At 41.4% G+C, this 26,299-nt stretch overlaps 1 protein-coding gene across 10 annotated transcripts in view; it reads right to left on the minus strand.

The window, feature by feature from the left end:
* The window catches only part of kcnq5b (potassium voltage-gated channel, KQT-like subfamily, member 5b), an 83,406-nt gene that overhangs the window by 20,093 nt on the left and 37,014 nt on the right, over positions 1-26,299 (minus strand). For all 10 annotated transcript variants that reach the window (XM_084005623.1, XM_084005625.1, XM_084005628.1 and 7 more), the window contains exons 2-3: positions 1,061-1,151; positions 298-424 (exon numbers count right to left, since the gene is read on the minus strand). In XM_084005623.1, coding sequence (XP_083861749.1) covers positions 298-424; positions 1,061-1,151 — 218 coding nt within the window. The remainder of the gene's footprint in view (positions 1-297; positions 425-1,060; positions 1,152-26,299) is intronic.

Below are 26,299 nucleotides of genomic sequence, written 5' to 3' on the forward strand. Positions count from 1 at the left end.
TGCTGGCAGCACCCGCTACGAAGTGTGATGATGGGAGCTCACAGCACCCTAATAGACTTCCCTCTCTCCCTCCCTCAATCATCCAACAAGCAAACTGGTCAGTAGTGTGCTCTGGAACCGGGATTCTGTCTAACATCGGACTGCTTTCATAGAGAGCACAACTGAGTGCCATTAGAGGCCAAGTAAAAAGGGAGTGAAGAAGAGGAAATGGTATTGGTTATTTGTTTTGGAGGTAGGGGGAAATGATCCGGTATCCGTTTCCACAAAATAGACACAACAAAAAGGTATATAACTGACCTATGACGCAGAAGGGCTTCCTGGCAAAGCGGAGTCGTCCCTGCCATCCTCTGTAGCGACAGCAGCATCCTGCCGACCAGATACGGATGATGTACTCCAACCCAAACACCACAATCATCACAAACTCCTGTTGAAAAACACAGAAACAATAGTTGTTTTGGCCCATTGTTAATCAAAACAACAGAATATACGTGTGTTGTTATCCAGGCTTTACAATTAACCGTCATTAATGCAATGTTGTTGTCATTAATGGACACCATGTTTCTTTTCAAAAGCAACTTTCCTCTTGTGTCCTCTCGTAGCTTTTTCTGTCTGACTTTCTTTCCGAGGGTAACTTTGAGCTAAATGTAGTGTTATTAACACTAAAAGCCTTATTGATCACATACTGAGTCATATTATGTACCTATTTAACATTGATGCAAAAAAAGCAGGCAAAGAAATCATTTTCATCGTATTTTTTTTATATCAATCCAATCCGCTTTCTTCCTGCAAAGTTTAGCGATAAGGGAGGTATGTGCATGGTGCCATCTAGGCTCTGTAGCTTCTGGTGCTGTTGACTCATACAGTGCTATATTCTAAGCCCGTCTGATCAAATGTGAAGGGTTTTATTTAAATCCTTCTTGTAACTGGTAAGGTGAGGGGAATACGGTGAAGGGAAGGTATTGAACTGAAAAGAAACAGTAATGCTACGGGGGGAAAAAACATTAACTGGCATTTTGTTGGTAGAAAATGATTCTTTGCTGATGGTTGTGCAGTTTCTCACCAGAATGAGGAGACAGTAGGAGGAGAAGTCCTGATGAGCCGGGATGGTTGAGAACACAGACAGCACCAGGCAGCTGAAGACCAAGATGAACCTAAACGGAAGAACAAAGAGAGAGAGAATCATAAACAGAACATACGTACAAAATTGGAATCTAGCAGTATGACATCAATGGTCCGACCTCTTAAACAACCACACTGAACAACAGATCAAATCTCAAATTCCAAAACATAATTTCTTCTGGTCGCGAAAAAATGCTGTTGATCGCAGAAATGTGCACTAAAGTGGAATTGTCTGCTGTGCTTTCCTTTGTGACAAACTCTTGAACCCATTCTGGCACCGAAGGAAGAGCAGAACACGAACAACCTGGCAGCACAATCGCAGAACCCATTTCCTTTCTACAGCGAACCATGAGGCCGACCATTATTCAATTTCCTGAGATATCAAGTTAATCATGCTTGTTTGTGTAACACGATTTGCAAGAAACAAGCAGTGAAACTGTGGCTATTGGAAACAAGCAGCATCCGACCATTTCCACACGCCGACTGTCGCTGCCTCCGCCAGGAAACCGTAGCCAACCATAAAGTTTTTTTTTTTTTCCATCACATAGATCATCCAAAAATACGTTGGTGTCTGAAATAGGAGCGCAGGGTTTAGAATTACGGTGGCTCGTGATGCTAAACAGTGAGAGCACATCTGTGTTTTATCATCTCAGATCTCCTCTCAAGCCATGCTGGAGAAAGACCGGTTGACATGCTGCGTGTGTAGTTGCTTTTTTCATGGAGAGACTTTAGTAGAGCTGACAGCCTTTTTCAGTCATGACCTGCTTCAAGTTTGTACAGTCTATTTAGTGTCTGACAACTTTGCAATTCTGACAATAAATTAATGCACTAATGTCCCCAAGAATAACAACTTTCTACTAAGGATGAATGCAATGTTATTTAATGTCTAACATTGAAGCTGTTGGTAGTGAGTTAGCAATGAACAACCAGAAAACGTCGACTGCATCATTAAACCCGCAACAACTGAGATTTTTGGCCACTTGAGGTCAGTGGAAACAAGTTGGGAACGCAACATTGTCATATAACACCTGTTGATACATGAACTAGGTAGCAAAAAGTTGCTTGTTTACCGACAAATTAACAAGTCACAGAGCAACATATCATGAATGCAATTTAATATTCACCCTCTTTTAGCTCTAGTTTTGGTCTCTACCAACTCCTAAGGAAAAATCACAGAGTTGAAAGGAGGTCTTTCACATAGATCTAAACAATGTGAATTTGATTGGAGGAGAAATATCCAGCGACAAGCATTGTTGGGCTGTCACGAAAAGCAAGGTCCTCGTCACCGGCACGCCTACGCTTCTCGCACTTACAAGGTTGTCAGACAGAAAATTACAATGACAATCAACTCTCTCTTTCCATAGCCAAAATGTAAATGTATATATATATATATATATATATATATATATATATATATATATATATATATATATTAAAACAGGGTAGAGAATTACTGAAAAGCACCCTGACAGCATCATTACACTAATTAATCTACAAAGTAGTATTCTCGGTCAGCCTTGTGTGTCATGATTCCCTCTGCTCATTGGCAGCAGTATCTGGAGTGTCTCACTCTGGGCTCTCTGCTTCCAGCAAAGTGATCACTCTTAACCTTCCATGGAGGGGGGCTTTCACACACACACACACACACACACACACACACACACACACACACACACACACACACACACACACACACACACACACACACACACACACACACACACACACACACACACACACACACACACAATCACACGGAGACATTTGTCCTTCCACCCACCGACTTACTCAATCCCCTATTCCAAATGCATCCTGTGCACCACTCCTCCCATATAAACAGAACCACTGAACGAGTGTAAAGTGCTGGTCTGATTTGCATAGTTTTATTTATTTATTTAAATTATACAATGCCTACTGCCACTCTGTGAACAGAGGCAGGAGCAGAGGGGTGTTGAAACATGGCACAGACTTACAAATAGCAGCTATTAAAGAATAATATATTTCACATTAAATATTTTAATGTATATTTATATGTAGATACAGTATGTCCTTTGATGCTGTCCGTGGTCCTGAAACCTGTTGAGTTGATATGTTAGTAGATATTTAATTGTCTAAGTATATATTATCCGGTCTTCTCCTGTTCTATACCACATCATAACATTTCTTTTTTACAATTAACACTTGACGGCACTAATAAATGTCAAAGTAGAACAAAATGTCTACCATACTTTTTCAGTTTTACCTCACTCCGTTCCCTTTTTTGAAAAATAACACCGACAACGAGGAAGATATTGGGTAGATAATAGTGAGAATAAGTAAGATAATAATAAAACAAAACAACGCTTGAATTCAAATCGAACACTATTACTAAGTGTGTGTACAAGATACTTAGCCATCTTGTTTTATAACAAAAAGCAAAAAGACCCACAAATCAACCATTAGATATTATGCTGCTTAGTACAACTCAGCCAGTGAAAACGGTTGTACAGTGTCATCTGTAGCTCTAGAGGGAGCTTTATGAATGTTGATGATGTCAAGGTTATCTCATCTTGGGCTTCGGAAGTTCTTAACAGCAAACCTTTGTTACAAACAGTGGCAGGTGTTTGAAAGGGCGTAGGCATTTACTAGCAGGGGAGGTCAAACAAGGTGCTCACCTCAGCATTTAAGCCTCACAGTGCTGCTATGGCTGTATGCTCACTCAGGTGATTCACTTATTCATTCACAGACTTGTTAAAGAGTTTAAGAACAAATTAACTGTCAACATTGTTCAAACCTATTTAAAATGACAATGCGGTGCTGTATGGAACACAGAGTTTTCAGCTTTAGCTTCTGAGGTTCTTGAACTGTTAAAATGCTTTCAAATGCGGGTAAATCACAAACAAATCTTTCATGAAGATAACGCGTACTCACACCCAGTGATGTGACACCCAGTGATGAATCGTGTTCATGACTGGGTCCAAAGACTAAAACATCACCCATAAAAATGTCATCAACATAATTACCGAGAACGAAGAGTAGACACGGTCGCGCACATCCAGTATAAAAGGTGCTGGCCTCAAAAATTGTAGACAGGAAAAGCAAGAAGAGGAGACCGCAACGTTACTATTGATGTGCTAATAAATCTGCACATAAGGGATCAACATAATTACCCACAGTAGTTTGTCTGCCTCCTTTTAAGGTGACTGACCCAGAGTGATGACCTTCCCCCGTGAGGACATGCAAGGTCATTCTTCCACATAGTCGGCCATGCATTTCATCCCTGAGAGCATTCTTTACATTCGGCCTGACAAATGTTCGGTCTCTTCCAACAGCGACAGGCCCCATCAGAGTCCTCGGCACATTTCAGAGGCTTACATGCTGGACGGCTGGACTTAAGAGATATCTCATACACTAGATTGTTATCACTTGTTCAAATACGGCAGATACATTCCCTGTCTTTCACACTCAACACATACTGTAAGCACAAACACACTAAACCTGCAAGAAAGCATGTGTTTTGTGCATCAGTCCCGAATCGGTACAAGCAACAGTGCTGACGGTCGGCCAGAGAAATTAGTGTGACGGTTAAGCTCAGAGGATACTGCCATGAGACCGAATACGATAGAAGCGTTTCCACAATGCACTCTGTATAATGTCAAGCTGTTGGGGTGGGGGTGTACTGCGTTCCTCCCTTCCCATAACGCGGATGTTATGCATCTCAGTCTGCGGGAGGCGTTGAAAGAGAGAGCAGAATGAGCAGAACGTGAATGAGGAGATTAGACGAGTGCAAATTAAGTTGCAAAGTTGGCTCAAAGGGGGAACAGGAGGCGAGGATTTTCATGACATCTCACTATTGGTAGAGTGTTCAGGAGGACTCCTGTGGGCTTGCTTGTCAGCGTGTGAGGCTATTTGCCGTGTACAGTGTTGTGTATATCACAGTTTCGATAGCAACACAGCACTGTGGAAAATAATGCGGATCTGTCGGTGCTCTGTGCATCCACACAAGAAAAAGCGCAGCACAAGGATTTTCAAATGTTGCATTAAGAACAAACACACGCACTGTAACTTGAATAATTCATATTTTAAAATGGCGCCCTGTTTTCTGGTTGTGCTGCCATGCAGTTTATGTTTGAGCTAAGGAAAGAAGCCTGCCAATGCTTTCACTATCGCTGCTCGGACAGTTTTACCTCCACCGACATGTTGAGGGAAAAGACTACAGGGAGACTAATGATGAAATATATTTGCGTCTTGCTGCACTAACTTGTGTTTCCAGAGGTGAGAGCCTTTACAGGATAGTTAAACAGTGTAAAAGAGTACCTCACAATGATAGAGGCTCAGGTAGTAAGAAAAAACTGCCACCATGGCCAGCAGCATTTTTTATTTTCGCCGTTTTCAAGCACTTTGATGTATCAATGTGCTCATGGTTCTGTTGTGCTGGAAATTAATGTTGAGTGATGCCTTTACGCACATTATGAGTTGATTTGTAATAAGTAATAATACAATACATTTTTGGGGGTGGCGTCTTGATACATTCCGAAGTGTACTGTGATTTCGTTGCGTTACTAAGCAATGTATTTCTGCCAAACACTGAGTGAAATCAACGTTTTTGTCGATTGGCAACACAGGAAGTGCTGAGAATAAGCATGAAATGGTATAATATCATGACGTTAACACAATGTAGCTGTAGCACTGCATCCTGGTTTCATGTTTAATGGCAGGGCACTAATGTCGTGATGTCATATTAAATGTGGGTACATTATGCAGACAGTTTTTTCCTGCTTTAATATTGGTGACATTAAATTATTATTATTATAATATATGAGGCAATGCTCTGTTCAGGGAAGGCAGTAAGGGCTCATGTTCAGTTCTTTCTTCAGACTTTTTACAGTTCAGGTTGCAGTATGATTAGGTCTGTGATCAAAGAGGTGTAACATTTTTACTTGTGCTCTCCCTGACAAGATAACTATCTTAAAGTGGCACTGTGGGCTGAGATAAATAGGCTTGCTTTCCAACAGCAGTTTAAATATGAAACTTCACATCGTGTCCTGATGTACCGGGTAGATACACACAGTAACACCGTGTGTGCTGAGCAATTTGTTCTCTTTCAGCTATAAATGCACATCCAGTTTACACTGGAATGCTTTGTGCCGTTTATATTTGCTCTCACTTCTGGACCTGAATATTTACCTGAATGTTGCCCTAGTTGGTGTTATATTGTATAACCAATTACTCCGTCATCTAACCCCATTACTGATTGAGCCCTAAAAAAAAGATAATTAGTGCAAATAGCAGATGGACAGAGTGCATCATGATGTAATGCTTCTCCCTCGCAGCAGCACTGGAAATAGAGTCGGCTGCACAGCTGGGCAGAGATATCACAGCTCAACTCCTGAAAAAAAAAAAAGAAACCCAAGAGGAAAACGAGAGGAGCCTGTGTACGGACACGCACGTAATATAAATGAGGACCATTTAATCCTCTGTGCTGTGGATTGTTGTTTATGGTTGTCTATTACCAAACCAGAATGTGAAGTCCCATATGAGGAGATAAAGCCACAGAGACCACCCACAGTGCACAGCTATTTCACACCCGTCAATCATTTTAACACAGCCAAGAACCTTGATGAAAATTCTGCAAAAACTGCCATAAGTGCGTAATGAAAAGTTAAGGGCCTTTAACACGCTTGGTGGAAAAGAAAGGAAATACATCTGGATGAAACCACAAGTGTGCAAGCCCGTAAAGCAGCCTCACTCCAGTTTAATGAGTCCTGTTCTCTCATGTCGGGGCGCATAAAGAGGCTGTGCAAAATTAAAACTCCATCAGCGGAGCTGTAGGAGGAATTGTAATGGAAAGTAAAGGAGAGGAAGTGAACAATTCTGAATGAGCCAGAGAGGTTGATTGTGAGGCCTCCCACTCTGCATGACACAATACATTTGTGATTATGCTTGGTAACTTATTATTAGTAGTTTCATTTATTGAAAAGTATAACATGTAACATTTCTGCATTAAAACGTCGAAATACGACTATATATATGTTGTATATTTTGTACTTTAATTATCCCAAATGTTTTCAACAATGTTCAAACCTGAACGAATCATACAATGTCACATTATTATACTCAATAACAGTAAAACAGTCCCTTTTCTGCCACAAAGCATCATTCTTCATTAACAGCATTCCATGTTGCAAGACAATCAAGCATAGACCTGATTTATTGTCATATTCAACATTTCAACATTTAACGTTTTCTAAAACTACTGTGATGTGTGGTTGTTTACACTCGCTTTAAAAAGATCCACACACTTTCACATCTGGGTTCTCACCAGAACACATTGCAGAGTCCCAGACCTCCACACAGATTCCCATCTGGTAATTTAGAGGCATTTGCTGATATGAAACAAAAATGTTAGGTAGGACACACTAAAAGGGGAAATAAAACATTTAGATATTAAAATAAATTCTTCACACTCATTTGTTAAAATGTTAATTCAAATAATTTTAACTGCATTGCTTGCAAAAACATGAAATGTTCCATTGTTCCAGATTTCCGTCAGATGTTTAACCACGCCGTCGCCCTCTGGTGATCACATCGACCCATCATTGATCTTGAATAACCACGATTGGATGATGTGAAAAATGATTGCCCGGCCTTGATAATCACTACTTTAATTTGAGTATCTCACACCCACTGCTCCCATTTTCCCTGTAATGGGAGCGGATATTATCCAAAGCAATCATTGTCAGGGATTGATCTGTGTCATTTGTCAACCTATTGATCCTATATCACAGTTGAAAGTATCCACGGTGACTTTCTCGTACGGTGGCGTCCCACTTTTCAGCAACTCTCTCCATCGATCAACATCGGAGATAATAGCCTACTTTCTCCCGCCGGTGACAGGTCAATACTTGGGCTCCTCTTCTACCTCCACTTTCCCTCTAGACAAACTAGTATAAATGGTGCCAGGTGAGGAGATAATGAGGCACCCAGACGGACTCAACGATGTCGGGGAGTGGCAGAGATGCACAGAACTCTCATTGTCACACCGTAACGATGGGCAGACACACGAAGCAGCGACCTGGACTCCCACTGAGCTTGGAAAACTAATACCGATATGTCTTGCATAAAGGCATCACCTGTCCAGATGGTGTTCTGGCCAACAGGCACTGGAACCATCATGCCCACGCTCCCCTGCGGTGTGCACAGCCACCTCCTCAAAAGGTCAGATTCATAGATAAATACACCCACTGCATGTGTGGAAGATGAATCAGCAAAGAGAGGAGGGAGGGGAGGGGTTAGATGTTTCAATTAATTCAGGTTGACTGCAGCAGCAAACAAGAATCTCAAAGGTCAGCAGAGTTTAGTTCAAAAGAGCATCGGCAGAACTGCTCAGCGCTAAAAGGAAGGCCATCATCAAGACAAACTGACTCTGAGCTTCTAACTTTAGAGCTTTAAAGTAGATCAAAAAACACTCAGAAAAAAAAAAGCCAGACTCAGGAGGGTAAATCACCACACACATAACTTTCATTTAAGTGTGAAGGAGACCAGCAGAGCCAAGTGAGGCAAATGCATTCACTGTGATATCTGCTCAGGCAAACCCCTGTGACCTCAAAATAGCAAGGACCCCATTAATCAGCGGCGGAGGAGTGGGCCAGTCGATGGGCTGACGTGTAGCATCCATCTCCATGCAGTCTAAATTTGGGTGATAACCGAAGATGAAGCTGATGGCTGAGAACATTGAAATCGCCCGAGCTGCTGTCCCAGAGCTGAATTATTAATCCAAAACAGATATACGTTGTGACAACAGCTTTTTCAATCTTTACTTTTTAATCTTCAGCTCCTTTGTTTGTGCTCATTTCCTTTGGTGATAACTGATGCTGGAGGTTTGCATTAGAATATAAATCAATTCTGTCTGCCCCCCCAAAAGACAATCTTTCTTGAAAGCATTACGTCATTAAATTACATAAAACAATCCAAAACTTCAACCAGTCTGGGCCTGTTAACAGATGTATTGCTCCATCGTTTTCTGTGATATTGAGAACAGGTAGACGTTCAGATTTTAAATTAATCTGCACTAATCTGTGTTTTTATATTAACAATGGAAAAACCATGTTTAGATTGTCTGATGTATATATTATAGTGGGGCATTTAGCAGCTAAAGGGGACTAAACATGACTCTAAATATGCTAATATTGCTCCTGTCTGCTGGAGGTGTAAATGGCTGTAAAGGGCTTGCTTCACCATTGAGTGATAATATGTCAGTGTTGTGTTTACAGCTTGTTCCAATAAATAATGCATATTTGAAAATGATTAGTTGTCCAAAGTGTAAAGCGCGTTGGATAAAAAACAGTTTCTGGACATAAACAGGTCAGTAAGGAGAGAGAAGAAAAAAAACAGCTTGAAGGCAAGCTGTGATTAACTGTGAAAATCTCAAGATCCATTCACAAGGCCAAGCACACCATGTGTTTCTCAGAGGAGCAGGACACCTCTAGCAATGAATGCAGGAAAAGCAGGAGTGAAAAAAAGAAGGCAGTGATGGACATCTTCCAGACAGAAGCAGGAGGTCAAAGTGGTTCAACTGGATGATTAACAAGCAGGACAGAGAGAGAAGATGGAGGAAAAAAGACAAGGAAGGAAGTTTTCTCCATTTCTGTAAAACGTTGGGCTTTTTTGGGGATTTGATTTTGTCACTGAGATTGTGACAACACATAAGAATAATCTTCCTCTTTGTTGCGGCAAGAGTCACATTCATGTTGAGATAGAATGTCTCATAACCTGCCCAGGAATACAACATATATTTTGTTAGCCGATGTCGGAGGAATACTAACACTTAAATCCCATTCAGTTCTTTAGTGGTAGACTGGGAGTACAATAATTGGAAATGTGATAATGCTGCAATGAATGGCCTCAGGTTGACATGACAAAGTACTTGCAGGGGAGCACTAAAGACTTTACAGAGAAGCCATAACTCTGACACTGATAAGACATCATAAAAAAAAAACGTACAGAGAATACAAGATGGACTCTGTGATGAAGCCTTAACGATTCTCAGCAGATATCTGATACAACAACAGAAAATGACTGAGTGTCAGAAAAGCGGTTTAAGTCTTGCATGTTTTTCCAGCAAAGGCTCAACACGTCTGGAAAATATTTTGCTCACTTTTACCACATGACTCATTCAGGATTAAGATCATTCATGTAATCTAGATTCAGATATTTTCCTCCACTTGAGTGGAGAACAAAACCGTCGCTTCAGCATTAAAAAAAACGTCACCCAGTCATGAACTCATCCAAGATCGTGGTGATATTGTCACATCGGATTTTCTTTACATAGTCTCACAGAGGCAGCTGAGCAGTATGATCCCTGATCCAATTAGTGTGAAACACGGAGCAAACTGCCACCAGCCAGGCCTGTCTGCAGACCCCGGCAAGCATGTCATCTGCAATGGGAACAGCCATTCACATGTATAGGCAATATCCGCTTTCTTACATTTGTTTTTAATAAAAGAGCTGCCGACTAAGCCGTGAATCTGTGTTAAAAAAAAAAAGTAAAATACATTAAAAGACACAAGATTCATATAAGCAAATAAGTTTAAAAAAAACAACTGTTAGTAACTGTTATTCAAGTGCAACACATCGAATCATGTCATCAAGCACAAGTCACTTGATGCCCTTAGAACACATTGTGTGGACAAAAAATCCAGGTAAAATAGCTGGAATGATCCAATTTGGAGAATTCATTGTGTTTACATGGACATGAATATCTGGTGTGCGTCTGTGTTTACATATACTTTGCAGTATAAATCTACTATACAGAAGTTGACAGCGATGTTGACGGGTCGATACGTACACATTTACAACATATTTGCAGGCTGTGCAAATAAACCGACGTTGCGAGTACACAAGAAACAATCAGCACAGAAACACACGACCTCCGCTGCAGTCAAAACGACACGGCTTCAACTCTCGCTTCACATTTGTCTTTTTGACAACAAATGGCACCGTCAGCTACCTTTTGTTTCTTCAAATGACAATTTCCATCCTTTTCCCAACAAAGAATTACGACACACGCGACGGGACATCCAAACGCTCGTATCACACCGACATGCACGCTTTATTAAGCACAAATCTGCACATTTCCACTCACGCCAATGTGAACATTTATTTCTCTCTTTATATTTAGCTGCAGTATAAAACACTACTGGACAAACCTCCCAACGAGGGACTTTGGCCTGTTTCTTATATACTGTACTATAGTTCTCTCATTATTTCATTACATTGTGCTGGTCCTGTGTACCCTGTTATTAGAAAAAGGTGGAGGGCAGCCATTGTTCAGAGAGGACTGTCGCCTCCGCTAATTCGGCTACGACGACACGCAAACATGACTTTCAGCACCTTTCTTCCTCTTGCAGCACTGAGGCGATAAGGAGGAGGACAAGTGATTGATGGCAGTCTGAACTCATCCCCGACGCTGCTCCATTGATCTCTTTGGCCCCGACCGACAGCAGATATTACGGCCCAAGGAAACACATGCACCTGATTGCATGCAACCACTCATGGGAAAATCATTTTCTGCGGAGTCTTGTGGAAAAGCAGTACACTTCCTGTTCAGTCGCAGAGTGGTGAACAGCACATTCTTTGGCAAGAGCTCAGTGTCTCTGTTAAAAGGATTTGTTATGCTGTTTTTACAGAGTGGGTACACTTCAGACCGATGCGTGCGACTGAGAGAGCTGCTCGGTTTTTGTGGAAACAATAATTGAGAAGCCATATAATCATGCTCACTGTTTAATGGAAAAACTGTTGACTTTTCTGTTCAAGGTAATTTGAACTTCAAGCCACCGTGGCGTAACACAGAAATCCAAAATCCAAAACAGAAATCGAGAAGTAAATAAAAAGGCATTCCGATATTCCGGACTGACGGGAAATGGGTTACACTGCGAGACTCTGGTGTGAGATTGCTTTTCAATAAACAGGCACATTTTTCAAATGAGAGGCATTAACAGGGTCAAGAAGATAAAAAGCAGAAATACAGGAGCCGATTGGCTGTTTTTGTTACAGTTAGTATCACAACCTCATAGTAAATCACAGCCGTGGCCATGATGAGAGACAGGCCGAGGAAGCCAAATGGAAAGATGATATAAATCTGAGATGCTAAATATTTTTACTTTAGAATGCACACATTGGAAATTATGAGTTTTCTGGTTTAAGGGTGTGGGGAGGATGAGGTCGGAGATGGAGGTATTTTCCATCCATTAGTAGCGTAGCATGAAATATACATAATTCACTTTCCACATCTTCCCCGAATTAACTAATCTTATCATAATCGAGTGAGGTCTGGCTGGATGTTTCACGTCAGTGAGAAGTAATCAAGGCCCGAAAGCCAAGAAAAGCTTTCCTCCCTCCCTCACACACACACACACACACACACACACACACACTGCATATTCTACTCTAAAATGATATGAATGAACGCAGTTGATCCAACCAAATAAACCATTAAACACATTTGGCAGAAGTTCTTTTTAAGGTCCAGCTTTGGCAGCTGCTGTAGCGAGAATTTCAAATTCTTAGGAACTTGATCAATAAAATCCCCATGAAAAAATCCCAAAAATAAGACTAGAAACCATGAGCTACAAAAGCACACAGGTGTAACAAATGCAGATGTGAAACAAACGAGTTGACATTCAGGCATTTACATTCACAAAGGATGTTTTCATGCCGGATTTAAGTCAGAAGAAGTGATGCAGAAATCGGAGCTGTTTTTAAAAGCAACTGCCGGGTTTGTGCTTTAATGTTCATGGCATAATTATTGCACAACGGAATGATTCACTTCACCTTATACAGGAAATCAGGTGCACACTTAAAATAAACGACTGTGTGCTTTACAGCATCCCTCTCCTTTACCTAGCTGTTACTGGACAACAGCTCCCCAAAAGTGAGGGCAAAACATCCTGACTACCCTCCGGTGGCTGGCTGTTAGTTAAGGAAAACACATTGTGGGAAGCCTAAATTGTGATTAATTGTGCCACCCGAATAAGTTTGAGATTTTCTTAAATGTTTTCTTTGCTCTCATTCCTGAGGATTTTTCAACCTGCGTCTCTGTTTAGCTCAGAATCGGATCAGTTCGGCATCTTACATCTTACAACTCTAGCTCCTTTTTCATTGCTTGACTACAGTTTTCAAAACGCTACACACTTCTCTCCTGGCTTTAACCTCAACACTGTGGATTTACAGCACAAGAGAAGAAATAGGAAATGGACCAACGAAGACAGATTTGTGGAGGGAGAAGAGTTGCAGGGAGACAGGTTGGTGAGGGAGAAGAGTGGCAGGGAGACAGGTTGGTGGAGGGAGAAGAGTGTCAGGGAGACAGGTTGGTGGAGGGAGAAGAGTGGCAGGGAGACAGGTTGGTGAGGGAGAAGAGTGTCAGGGAGACAGGTTGGTGGAGGGAGAAGAGTGTCAGGGAGACAGGTTGGTGAGGGAGAAGAGTGTCAGGGAGACAGGTTGGTGGAGGGAGAAGAGTGTCAGGGAGACAGGTTGGTGGAGGGAGAAGAGTGTCAGGGAGACAGGTTGGTGGAGGGAGCAGAGTGGCAGGGAGACAGGTTGGTGAGGGAGAAGAGTGTCAGGGAGACAGGTTGGTGGAGGGAGAAGAGTGGCAGGGAGACAGGTTGGTGGAGGGAGAAGAGTGTCAGGGAGACAGGTTGGTGGAGGGAGAAGAGTGTCAGGGAGACAGGTTGGTGGAGGGAGCAGAGTGTCAGGGAGACAGGTTGGTGGAGGGAGAAGAGTGTCAGGGAGACAGGTTGGTGGAGGGAGCAGAGTGTCAGGGAGACAGGTTGGTGGAGGGAGCAGAGTGTCAGGGAGACAGGTTGGTGGAGGGAGAAGAGTGTCAGGGAGACAGGTTGGTGGAGGGAGAAGAGTGTCAGGGAGACAGGTTGGTGGAGGGAGAAGAGTGTCAGGGAGACAGGTTGGTGGAGGAAAATGCTGTTGTTGACGTGGTGGTTGTCAACAACAGCATCTGTAAATGACTACAGACAAAATAAATATGTATTGAAGCGAACCGTTGATTTTCTTTCCTTCTTGTTTTACCTAAAAACTGGTATGTTATAAAATAAAAATGTTCAGGCGAAAGAATTTCACTCTTATCTTTGAAGAAAATATTGATTTGTGTGAAGTCACTGAAATGATTCAAACTGTAAAGATGAAAAGTGTCTAACCTGTGTGTTGGTGTCTGATGTTTGTGTTTTTCCTCTCGGTGCGTTTTGAGTGACAGTGTGTGTTGTCATCATGATGATTGTTCTGTTTCGCTGCACTGAGCTGGTTTTACAGGTGATGTGATGTCTTTAGCTCAGGTGATTGTTGGTGATGCAGACTGTGTTAGAGTTTTGCACATTCGTCGTTTAGCAATCGGAAAGAACTGAACCTGTGAACAAAATGCTTGGTCCCACAAAACCTACAGTGAGAAAATGTTGCTATGACCAAGGCTGTTCAGCTTAAAACTGACTAATGATACATCTGAAACTGACATTCAGCGATACAGAATGGCCTTCAGTTCCCACTTTTGTCAAGGGGACAATGACATTCTCGTTCCCATCTCCTGCATCATTGACCTTGATCCTTAACCCAGCCATCCTTTCAGTGTCTCAGTTTCGAAGCCAACCAGACCGCAAAGCAGACATTTGACAACAATGTTCAATAATAGACATATTTACAGAAGAACAGTATGAATAATAGGCCTCCTCATTCTGGAAGGCCAGTTATGCAACAGGTGGCACAAAAGCAGCATAAAGCAGTCTTCACCTTCATTTTCAGAGGTATCCGTGAGGGGAAAAAAACAACGCTTTCAGCAAACACAGAGCAACGCAGTTGTGTGTTCATGCAATGCCGGCATCAATAATAATAATGGAGAGGAGAGAACAGATGGATCGGCCCACAGTGAAAGGTCTCCGGCTGGATGAGACTGTCTCCCTTCTTCCACGCCTAATGCATCTATTAGACAGGTAACGTGTGTGCGTGTTTGGAACATCACTGACAAAAAGTCTTCTTTTTATATATATATATATATAAATATATAAATAAAATCCAAATGTAGCTATCTGTGAGTTCAATTTCATTCTACGATCCATCATTTATATTCAAAATCCCCATTCTTTATCCCAGCTGAGCTGTTTTGTTCGGTTTGTTTCGGAAGAGCTAATTAAATCTCTTGACAAACATTATTTTCCCTCCATCTGATTTTTTTCAGGCCTTTCAAAGACCTTTTTTCCTGCAGCAGGTGTTAAAAGCACCTGTATCCAACAAGTGGCTCCTCGGTTCGGGCCCGTTGCACTGTAGCTCAGCTACTTCACACTGCAGTACAAGTGTAAGAGAGTTTACATCTGGAAGCCATTGCTTCACAATCTCATTATCAAATTACTGGGCTGAAAACCCACTGGAGGCTGGAGAGTGAGAAGTTGCCAGTTTTGCTCTGAACTACTGTATCAGACCGTAGACTGTATATATAAATGGACGACGCGTCTCTACTTCCTTCCGCCGTACAAAAGTGAAACTAAAATGTTCCCGGATATGGGCGTTATAAAAAAAAAACTGCAGAATAACTCTGCTTCAGTTTAAAATAATGCACAGACACGATTTTGACATGAATTTGAGGGCAAAAACAGTGCATACAACGATAAGTCTGGTTTATTACAACTCAAGTCTTATTTTTCTTGCTTATTTCAGCACTCAAAGGAAAAACATTACAGTGAGATATGCTTGTTTGTTCAGCGCCATCGTGTGAGAGAATTCAAGTTCTATAGTTCTATTGTATGATTTCCAATAAAGAGAATTCAAAATGTATTTTTGCTTTATTAACCGGTCAGCAATAATTTGAGAACTGACCAGAGAACAGTCTGTGAGTCTGGCAGGAAGAAAAATAAAGACTTGCACTTTGACTGAGACTGATCATCTCCTGCTGAAGCGGCAGATGCCTGATCTTTTTATGCTTGCAGTTATTGTAGAAATTGCTGGCTGTCAAACTTAGCATAATCCCCCAAAGCCTTCCCTTGCTGCTGTCAACGTCTTTGTTTATCAAACTAGTGATGGCCATTAAAAATTGACAAACAGCATGCTGCACTATTAGAGTGACTGCAGCTGAAGGCACCATGGCTCAGGGTAATGCCCTGACATGGCAGTTTGGATACGCGAGTGATCGCCGCTCTCCCGCTGAAACTGTTGACACAGGAAATTATATGGTGCTTGTCAGCTAATGATTTCTGCACAAAAAAAAATGTAGACTGTATACTTTATGAAGGAGCTGTATACTGATGTTGTTCTGATAATGCAGTGCCATAATGATGGTCTTTATGTCGTCGTTGTGCTTCAAAGGAGCAGCAAACGTCATTCAGAGCATTATTATATCAGCAAACAACTGTTTGCTATGTAAAGATAGAGTGAAGTAATGTCAACGTTACTCTCCCTCCCTGTGTGTGAGTTGTTATCAGAGCTGTGGGCATTTTTGCGGATTGTCTGTTTCGGAAATTGCCTCTAAGGTTTAAGACTAAATTGCAGCTATAAATGAAAGTCTGAGTAAGGTTTACCCGCAGCTCTGTGAGGCTGCGTTCGGGTGCAGCATAGGTGCAACTCGATGCTAACATCTTAGAGAGATGAAGAATGTATCTCAGAAGAATACAAATAGTCTCACTCGCATTATTGCATGTTTATTTAATGGATATAGAATTTTGGTTACAAGTTACTGAATCGAATCGTGGTTTACAGAATCGAATCGAATCGTTACAAAAAAAAAAATCGTCCTTGAATCGAATCGCCAGCTACTGTATCGTTAATCGAATCAAAGTGAAGCCAAAGATTCACACCCCTAGAAAGAAGTATTAAAAAATGATCCTGAAAGGATTTCGGGCTAACAAGGCGTGTGGGGACTGCATCAGCGTGGACGCCACTCTGTTATGCAATCCCATCTCCTCTTCGGGCAGACGGGACAGACACACGAGTAGCTGAACGTCATGTCTCAGAACCATTAGACACAGAATGTTGCATTGCATCCGCACAAACTCAACGCGAGACATCAAAATGGGCCCAAACAAAACAGCGAAGACAAGACGGTGAAATCCCTCAACAATCACAGGCTGTGGAAATAAATCGCTGCGTGAATTCGCCTCTAGTCAAGAGAGCACAGAAAGACATCTGGTCCTGATTACACTACTCTCTGACAGCAGGATGTCTCCTCTCCTCTTTTTGTCTGTGCTTCATCAGTCCTCCTCTATCCGCCTTTCTCAGCAGATAGAAAAGCCCTTTGCATTTCTCAGCATCATTTTTTTATTAGTATCTTTTCTCTCTCAGTTTTCTCTGGCTCATTTCCAAAAGTTTTTTGTTTAGTCATCCCTTGGCAGTTGTCAGCACTAGGAGAGCAATGGTATGTTTGTCATGTTCATCAACACATGGCTCATGGAGACAATTAAGGAACTTTAAAACCCTTAGTGGACGACTGCCGCAATTTGCATCAACTAAAGCAGGAGTCACAACTCGGTAAAATCTGAAAACAGACATGCTACACACAGAGTAGATTCAGTGTGACGTGCTCTTTCCGAGGATATCACTGTCCTGCGTGTCTATGTCCATTGCAAATCCTAAAATCGTCATAACTTGCCCAGAGAATCATCAGATTGCTAACAGGAACCAGCAATAGTAAATTCAGTAAACTTTTAATGGTGTCAATTTGCCAAAATGGATACAAGTATAACTGTTTCTAAACCTTAGACCATGATAATATATCAAACAGAACTGTTTGTTGAACTATAAATATACATATATTTTTGGACATTACTGAGGCTCCAAATGCTCTATCAACATTAGGGGTGGGAGTCAGTTTTGTTGCAGAGATGTGGGAGTCAGCTTTTGAAAACCCCTGGTCTAGATCTTACGAGCACCCACGGAAGAAGATTAGAGTCACATGTGAAAAATGTATTTATTCTGTTCATACTAACTTGCCTGAAACACACGACCATTGACATACAAACCGGAAGCAGATTGTCTACTCTACGACTGGTTGCTAAAAATGCAACAGAGGACTATTGTACATGTTCACCTCTAGATGTTGGCCCTACGATGGACTGGCGACCTGTCCAGGGTGTACCCAGCCTTCGCCCAATGTCAGCTGGGATGGATGGATGGATGTTCTATTGGGAGATGTAGTGAATTAAGAGGAGAAGAACTGAATAAGAGAAAATCCGCTAACAACGATGCTAATTTGTGCAGTTTAAAATCCCAGGTGTAACCTAGTTGGGTTTGTGTTGGTTTTGACCATTAGCGAGGTTATTGTTAAAGCGATGGGGCCTTGGGGATCTGTGTTGTACTGTACAATACAATACAAGGTTGTGTGGCTATTGTATGTAGCAGTGCTCTCTGGTGGCCAAACTATGTAATGACACCATTTCTGAATCATCACAGCTTCCAATTAGACACTTTAAAAATGTATGATTATGTTTGCACATGTCGGCCTACATATGTACAAATACCAATCATAGGCTAATATCGGTCGATTAAATCAGTTGACTGATACGTTGGTCAGGCTCTAATTATGGATCAAGGAAGTTGCTCAACAAGCGTCTCACTAGTTTCTCCGTTGGTTTTGTTTTTGTCCTTTCTCATAATCGTAGCTCTACTGGGTGGCTGGGAGACCCTATCATAGTGGAACAAAACAATCCTATAATAAAAGGAAGGTTAGGTTCATCATCGCTCTCCTCAAACCTCGCCTTCAAACGTCTGCTGGCTGGACCAATACCGCGAAGGCTTGAATAATAGCTTACATGTTAAATTTAACTGCACAGCAGCTTATTCGTGTGGATATAGCCTTAGATTGATAATGAAAATAAAAATAGTACGAAACCTCAGCATTGATCGGTGCAGAATAAATAAAAGGACATTATGATAAATCAAAAACGGATTGTAATAGGCAAAAGTTTTGATCGTTCAACCAACACAAAACTGTGCAAGCACACACAGGCCTACTGAGCAGTACGACTGATTGTGCCTATTGAGAGCAAGCATGTTAAATAATTCAGGAGCAGCTGCAATGCTCAGCAACATAGAACAATTTTATTCTGCAAAGTGACAAAAAAGTGCTGCTGTGCCAATTGAGAGAAAGGAAAGGGGTCTTAAAAAGGAGGGGCCTTAAATCTTTAATGAATGAGAAGCTAGCCGTGTTGTAGAAAGGGGAGAGGAACCAACATTTTTCCTGCTAAAGTATAGAAATAAAGAGTTGCCATGACAGCAGATCAGACTGATAGGCAAAAGTTCTCTTTACAAATATTGGTGTCATTCATCGGGAAATCCAAAGACTCCATACTTTTGTTAAAACGAAACATGTATTGTTTTAGACGTGACAAAAGGAAATGAGGGCGAGAAGTCAGTCAAATGTTATCTTCAATGAAGAAACAAAACACTGAACTTTAACAGTAGAACCAGCAGACATTCAAAGGAGAAACAACCTCAAGTTCTGTTCAGATTCATGGATTCATCTGTTCATGGATTTACCAGGCCCTGCTGCCTTGTATCATAAATCTCTAATATTGTTATCTTCAAACACTTATTAATGCCAACTTAGCACCATTGGTTTGGTATGAATAAGGTTGTCTGCTAAAAGTAAAACAGGGCGAAGTGAAGTGGATGTGGGGGTCGCTCCGGTGGCGCTCCACATCGCTGCTCCAGACAGCGTGAACTCACCAGAACAGCATGGTAAGCTCATGAGACGCAGACCCATAGTGGCTTTGGAAAACCTATCCCCTGACATTTTCCATTCATAAAATTCCTGGAATTGAGATGAAGGAGGGAAAATAAATCAGGCTGCAGCCTGGTGTCTGTGTTTTTCTTCATATATGTTTTTTCATGTTGCTGTGATTGGCAGAATGAGGGTTTAGCCATGTGTTTCCTCCTGCTACCTCCTTCTCCACAGCCTCCTTTTGTTTTTCCTATTGACATTAAATAGACATAAAGAAGGGATTTGCTGAGTGTGCCTTCCAAGTGAAGTGGTTAGAAATGAGAGGCTTTTACAACATGGAAAGGTCTTCATTACTCTGCATATTACCAAGAGCCATCTATTGATGGAAATTTCCGCATCCCCTCACTTTTCCAAAAAAAACACGACTATAATTTCAAAAATGCCTCTTTAATCTGTCCCCCAAATACCCTTGGGTTTGTTTTAGTTCTTAAACACTCAGTCTCTATGAAGTACAGTATGTGTACCAAATTGTGGCTTATTTGGTTTTTATATTTATTGAACAAAATTGGTTAGCTGGATTGAATAAAGCAATTCAATTCCCTATTCTAATCTGCAATCCTTTGAGGTGGTTTTTAATTCAGTTTTTAAGGGGGCCTCCCACTAACATACCACCCCTGCCGCGCCAAAAGCTGTGCACTGTAAAGATAAAAGGATCAACTTTGAAGTACATGTAAAAGAGAAATCTGTCATTTCATCAAGCAGACAGAAGCAATCCTTTCTTCTGATCCCTTTCAACCCAGACCAATCGGACAAAGACTGAAAAGCTGATGAACTTTCTTGTCAACACAGACATCACACTGAGCCCAAAACAGCTGACCCAGGTCAAGGTTGAAAAGACACAACCGTGTGTAATGTTAGCGGATGCAGAAGGAGACAAGCATCCATGTGATTGTGTAACATTGTAAAAGCATTGTTGTCCTTTTTCACAGCCGGTTTGTGCCAAGAATGCCAAGCCGATCCTCAAGTGTATCAGGTAATTACCTCTGGACAGAGTTAATTAACCACCTTGTTCATTAATTTACACATCACTCCATACATTGACTTTACTTGAAGTCCCCCCTGAATTGGTTTACTCATTTCTTTTTGGTACATTACTGACACAGTGCCAAAAAGTGGGAAGCGTGAAGTCACGATTGGGAAATGACATGCAAATCCAGATGCAAAAATCACAGCTGTATAAAAATCGGCATGCCCGCATGTGTGTGCTGACACAAAATAACACACAGATTTTCTCACTGCCATATAAATTCACCATGCTGTGCTCAATATCGAAGCAATACACTGAGTTCATTTGAGCCACACAATACAATGAGCCTATAGATCATGCTACCCATGATGGAGCATGGGTCAAGCTGTGAACTGTCCATTTTTAGTCGAGAGGCAGTCTAACCAAAGTGCCCAACAGGGAACATTGAAAGTTGAGTTAAATTGAGTTAAATTTGCCATTAAACTTGATGCTGTAAGTAAAACTTTGACTTATTGCTATTATACTATAATTATCATTATGTTCTCAGAAACAGCTAACTGTTCTCAGCAGCAAATTAAAAAGAGGAAAAACCTTCCTGTGAGCATTTACTGTATTGTCCTCCAGTTTACAAAACCCTGATGAAATTAAATCATTTGTTTAATTCTTTGTGACTTGCTGAAATAAAAACTGAAATTGGTTTGTGGTCTGGTATTTATCTGTCGATTCTATTTTGCCTGTCTGACAATTTTTAGGTTTATTCCAAGATGTTTTCTATTAATTCACGAATCAGAAACTAACTTCAGATTTTGGAAGCAAAAAGTAACACATAGGCTACATATGTGGGATTTTTTTCTTGCCTCTTTAGGGAGGAACATACGGATGAAATAAATTTAGTTGCCACGTTTTCTGCATTTTCTCCATAACATTATTTATGCAAAAATGTGTGGTGAGACTGTCTGTTTTGTTTTTTTGTTGTTGTTGTTGTTGTTGTGAAACAGCTTCTATTGGAGTTTTTTTCTCTCCTCCTAATATGTTAAGCGTTGGCAAGCAAGGTGTTGGTAATTTGGGTAAAGTGAGACTACAGGAGCACCAGAGCCCACGGAAAGGTTGCTGTCCTCGACGTTCTCTCCTGTGTGACTCATGTGGACTTGTGGTATGTGACGTGCCCGGCTACACACTGTTAATTGAGATTAGCATATTACCCACCAAAACAATGCCACGGTGATAGGAGACTGCTGGGTCCGGCGGCCTTTATTCACCACAGACCCAATAATCCCCCTGTCTCTGGGAGCAAAGCTCATTAAATCTGGCGGAATGGAGCCCATTATGAGCGCCCGCCGGCTCTGGCACCTCCTGCAAATCCCATCATGGCACAGATAAGGAGCTGTGGCTAGCGTAGGTAGCACTAGCATTCACAGATGCCCCATGATTAACTCAAACAGCAGCAGTGCCTGAGTGTGCAGAACAAAATAGTAACACACAGGTATGTCTGTGTCCTCTCTCTCTCTCACACGTACACCCACACACACTCATATAAAAAACACAAGCTCCTAAATGTTTAGCTCCAGATTTGTTATGGTTAATTAAGAGTTAAGAAACAGACGATCCTCATTGTCAAACACACTACATCCTTCATCTCAGTACCAACACTGGAGGCTCAAAGTGAAACGATTAGCATCTTAAAAAACAGTGTGCTAGGTGCACCAACAAGCACCTTTTATGGCACCATACTTACTGTTTTACACCATCTTATCACATGCTTTTAAACACGTTTGTCTGCGTGGGTTGGGTTGTGACTATTTTTTATTATCTCAAGTGCCTTTATTCTGTTTATTGTGATTGTCCTTTTATTGTGTGTTCTATTGGGCATGTTTATTGTGAAATGTCTCCAAAGTAAATTTCCCTTATGGGACAGTAAACAAGAATTACAGAGAATTGCGCCATATTTGATCCACAGAACATATTTCTGGGAAGCAGAGCACAATAAAAAAATAACTCCATGGCAACAACCTAATGTATGTCTGTTACCAAAGCAGTAGGACACAGAGTGGTTGGGGTTGCTTTCCAGCTGTCACTAAATTAGAAGTTATTCCTTTTGAATTAATAGGAGCCAGAGATATCATATGATTGTGGTTCTGTTCATTTGCACTGCCTCACATCAGTGACAAGCTAATGCATCTGTAAGGCAGGTACACTTTACAAAGTTATTTAACAGCCGACCTTTATACACAATTTCCACCTCTACGGTGTTAAAAGCAAATTGCATCTTTACATTACCGAGGTTGGTAAGTGGAGGGCAACAGGGATCAGAAAATAGCATTGTAAATCCGTGCAGATCATTACAGACTAATTATTTTTATGATTACCCTGTTTGAATAGTACTACAAATTGCTCAGATTTCTTCCAGCGAATAATGCAAAATCAGGCCATTGGTAACCTATCATAGTATACAATTTCGCTTTGATGCTGCTGGCTGGTTCCCATCAACCCTTGTACAGATGGAAGGCTGCATGCTCTTATAATCTCTGCATGAGTCCAATGTGAGCATCCTGCAGGGAAAATTACATAATAATGAGATATATAACAGAATGTGGCTTGTCAAACGATTAAAGTGCTTCACTGTCGAAGGCAAAAGAGATCCTAGCTTCCTGTTTTGTGTCACCGTTAGAGAAAGTAAACCTGCAGCTGATACAACATGAAAAATACAACTGTAAAATGTCATGCATGCAAGAGGTTCTGAGACACTGGCTCATCCTATCCTCCACACTATGAGTATGGAAATTAACAGTATGTTAAGGGACCCAAACACTGGAGGCGTTAGCTGCTGCATGAAGATGTGATATTAACTGCTATAGTTCAGTGGTTGATGTTTTGACTGCAAGGAAGACCGCTTCAAAGAATCGGGATACATTTGCATTTAGCTCCTCAATGACCATGAAGAAAAAGAAGATTCCACCAGTGCTTGGTCTTCAATGTCTCTGTAAAAGCCTGTGTGCTGCATTCATTATTTTCCCTCTGGTTCTACGGTTTCAAGATGGGTCAATATTACTGTAAAGCCATACCATAAAACCTGTTAGCTGCAGGTGCAATGAATAAAATAGCCTGAGGCAGAATGGTATCTCTGCTGAATGTATATCAGGTGAACTAGACCGGGCCGACTGTTTATCAGGCTCAAGACTCTGATGGTATCCGTGGACTGTCTTTAAAGCTGTAAGGGAGGGGAACGTAGAAGCACATGAACCAGGGCCTTGGTTCCGATCACCAGAGAGAGAGAGAAACAGAGAAGGAGTGAAGGACAAAATCCTCTAATGATAGGCAATGGTTACCAATTAAAACTAGCGTTCTATCATTTTATCCTAATCAAAGTGACATTGCTATGTGCTGCTGAAAAGCTCTGCCATCTAGCTTTACTTGAGGTTTCAGTATAACTATATATGACATTAGAATCAAGATCATTCTTAGTATAGACTCGGTCTACTGCTTTCACACCAAATGCGCAACTTCACTTTATATTATACAACGCCAGTAAGTCACCCCCGTTCTTCTCTACAATCAGCACCATCCTAACCTTTGCCTCCTGTCAATGCCAGACCGTCCATCGGAGACAGGGCGTGGAGGTCAGCGTATTTGGGCTAACTATAGCCTAATACCTGGAGAACAAGGGCAGTGTGCACTGCATACATGGTTCACACAGCTGTTTAGAAGAATACTGCTGCAGTCTTCATTGAGAATGAGGCCTTGCTCTTTGTGTGAAATCAAGGTTATCCTTTACAATTACCAATACTCACGTGCACAACTAGATCCAGTTAGACTGCAGCACATTTTGGTGTGCTACCCTCAGAATTTCATGAGCCACATCTGCTTAACTGTGGCCACGCGTCGCAACTAGAAACATGGAACTAGAAGCTGGGGTGACAGAAAGGATCAGCAACCCAACTCTACCTTACTTGACACCTCGCAGAATCCCTCAGATCAATCACTTCAAGGTCTTGTCAATAATGAGTTATTGATAGACTGTCTCTAGTTAGGTCAGATATACTGCAGTGGCTATACATGGCAAGGCATCTCAACTATTGTGTGAAAGCATTTTGTTGCCAATCTTATCCATCACTATCAGACAGTTTATTATATACCAACTTGTTCAATCAGGAGACAATTTAAAAAGTTTGAGACGGTGTGGATCAGTAATTGGCAGGAAAAATGCTGAAAATTACTAAAATTAAAAAAAAATACTTAAAACCCAACAAACAGCACCCCACAAAATAAGAATTGGTTTTACTTTCAAGTATAACCAGTAAGAATCCACGCCAGACCTGCAAATGGTTGGTGAGTCATGAGCCCAGAAGAAACACTGCATGGCGGCTGACAGAGATCCATCTGTCATGTCTGTCCATTTTCAACTATTTCAAACACAGAGGAGTGCCAAGTCTTCCCACAGGGCTGATGGCTCGTCACTTTTCTATCTGTTCTGGTGAGAAGAATATATCAAGCATGTGGAGTTTCAGGAACATAAGGAGATTTCTCCAATTTGACACAAAGTGCGCACTCAGTGGCACCAGTCCCTGTTGCCAGTGTCTTGGTTTAGGAAACAAGTTGGCTTTTCAAACAAATTAAATCCGTGCAGACATTATTAATGCAATTCCCCAATGCTGGTTTAACTACGCGCACAGAATAATGAAACCCTGACGTGATGCTGGGGAAACTGCAGGATTGAAAGCTCACACGAAGTGTATAGTAAGGAGAAATTACATTAGCCAGTTTCAAAACAAATGACAGCACCGTAATGGTCCCCATTATTCACTTTCAGTCAATTTTGTGTCAAATTAATCGGACTACTCCCCTGTTTCCGGGCTACTCTGGTTAGAGGCGGGACTATATATAGCATCACAGCATCATGCCCTGGTGTCTATGATGGAAGAGGAAGGGTAGAGGAAGGAGCCAAGGAAATGAGGCCAATTTCCCTGTGGGGCCCCAGTAACCAGGAGCAAAAGGTTCCACACAGAGGAGCCATTAGACTAGAACCTAATGGCAATCCAGACCCACCCACTTCCTGCCAGGTGTTCCCCAAGGATGTGTTCTTGGGCCTTTGAGTTTCTACATGGGCTACTTCCTCTCAGTTAGCCTGTCTTTCTGCACTTCATTGCCTTTAGTCTGGTTTCAACAGTCCATTTGACTCTGATTGTCTGTCTGTTCCCTGCAAATCTGGAATAGACTTCTTCCAAAACACTTTACACTGTGTCTTATATTATAATTGCAATGCAATCATTTGAAAAACACTTCTATTGAAATATATATATATATATATATATATATATATATATATATGAAATGGACAACACCCACACATGAAAACACTTGAGCACCAATCATTCTGAGCATTAGCGCTACCAAGACCTCAGGTACGCTCCCCTCTTTTGTGAGAGCTTTGCAAACATGAAGGCGGTGAAAGTGAGAGGGAGAGAGAGAGA

The sequence above is a fragment of the Eutrigla gurnardus genome, assembly GCF_963514095.1.
Source record: "Eutrigla gurnardus genome assembly, chromosome: 3".
NCBI classification, from domain to species: domain Eukaryota; kingdom Metazoa; phylum Chordata; class Actinopteri; order Perciformes; family Triglidae; genus Eutrigla; species Eutrigla gurnardus.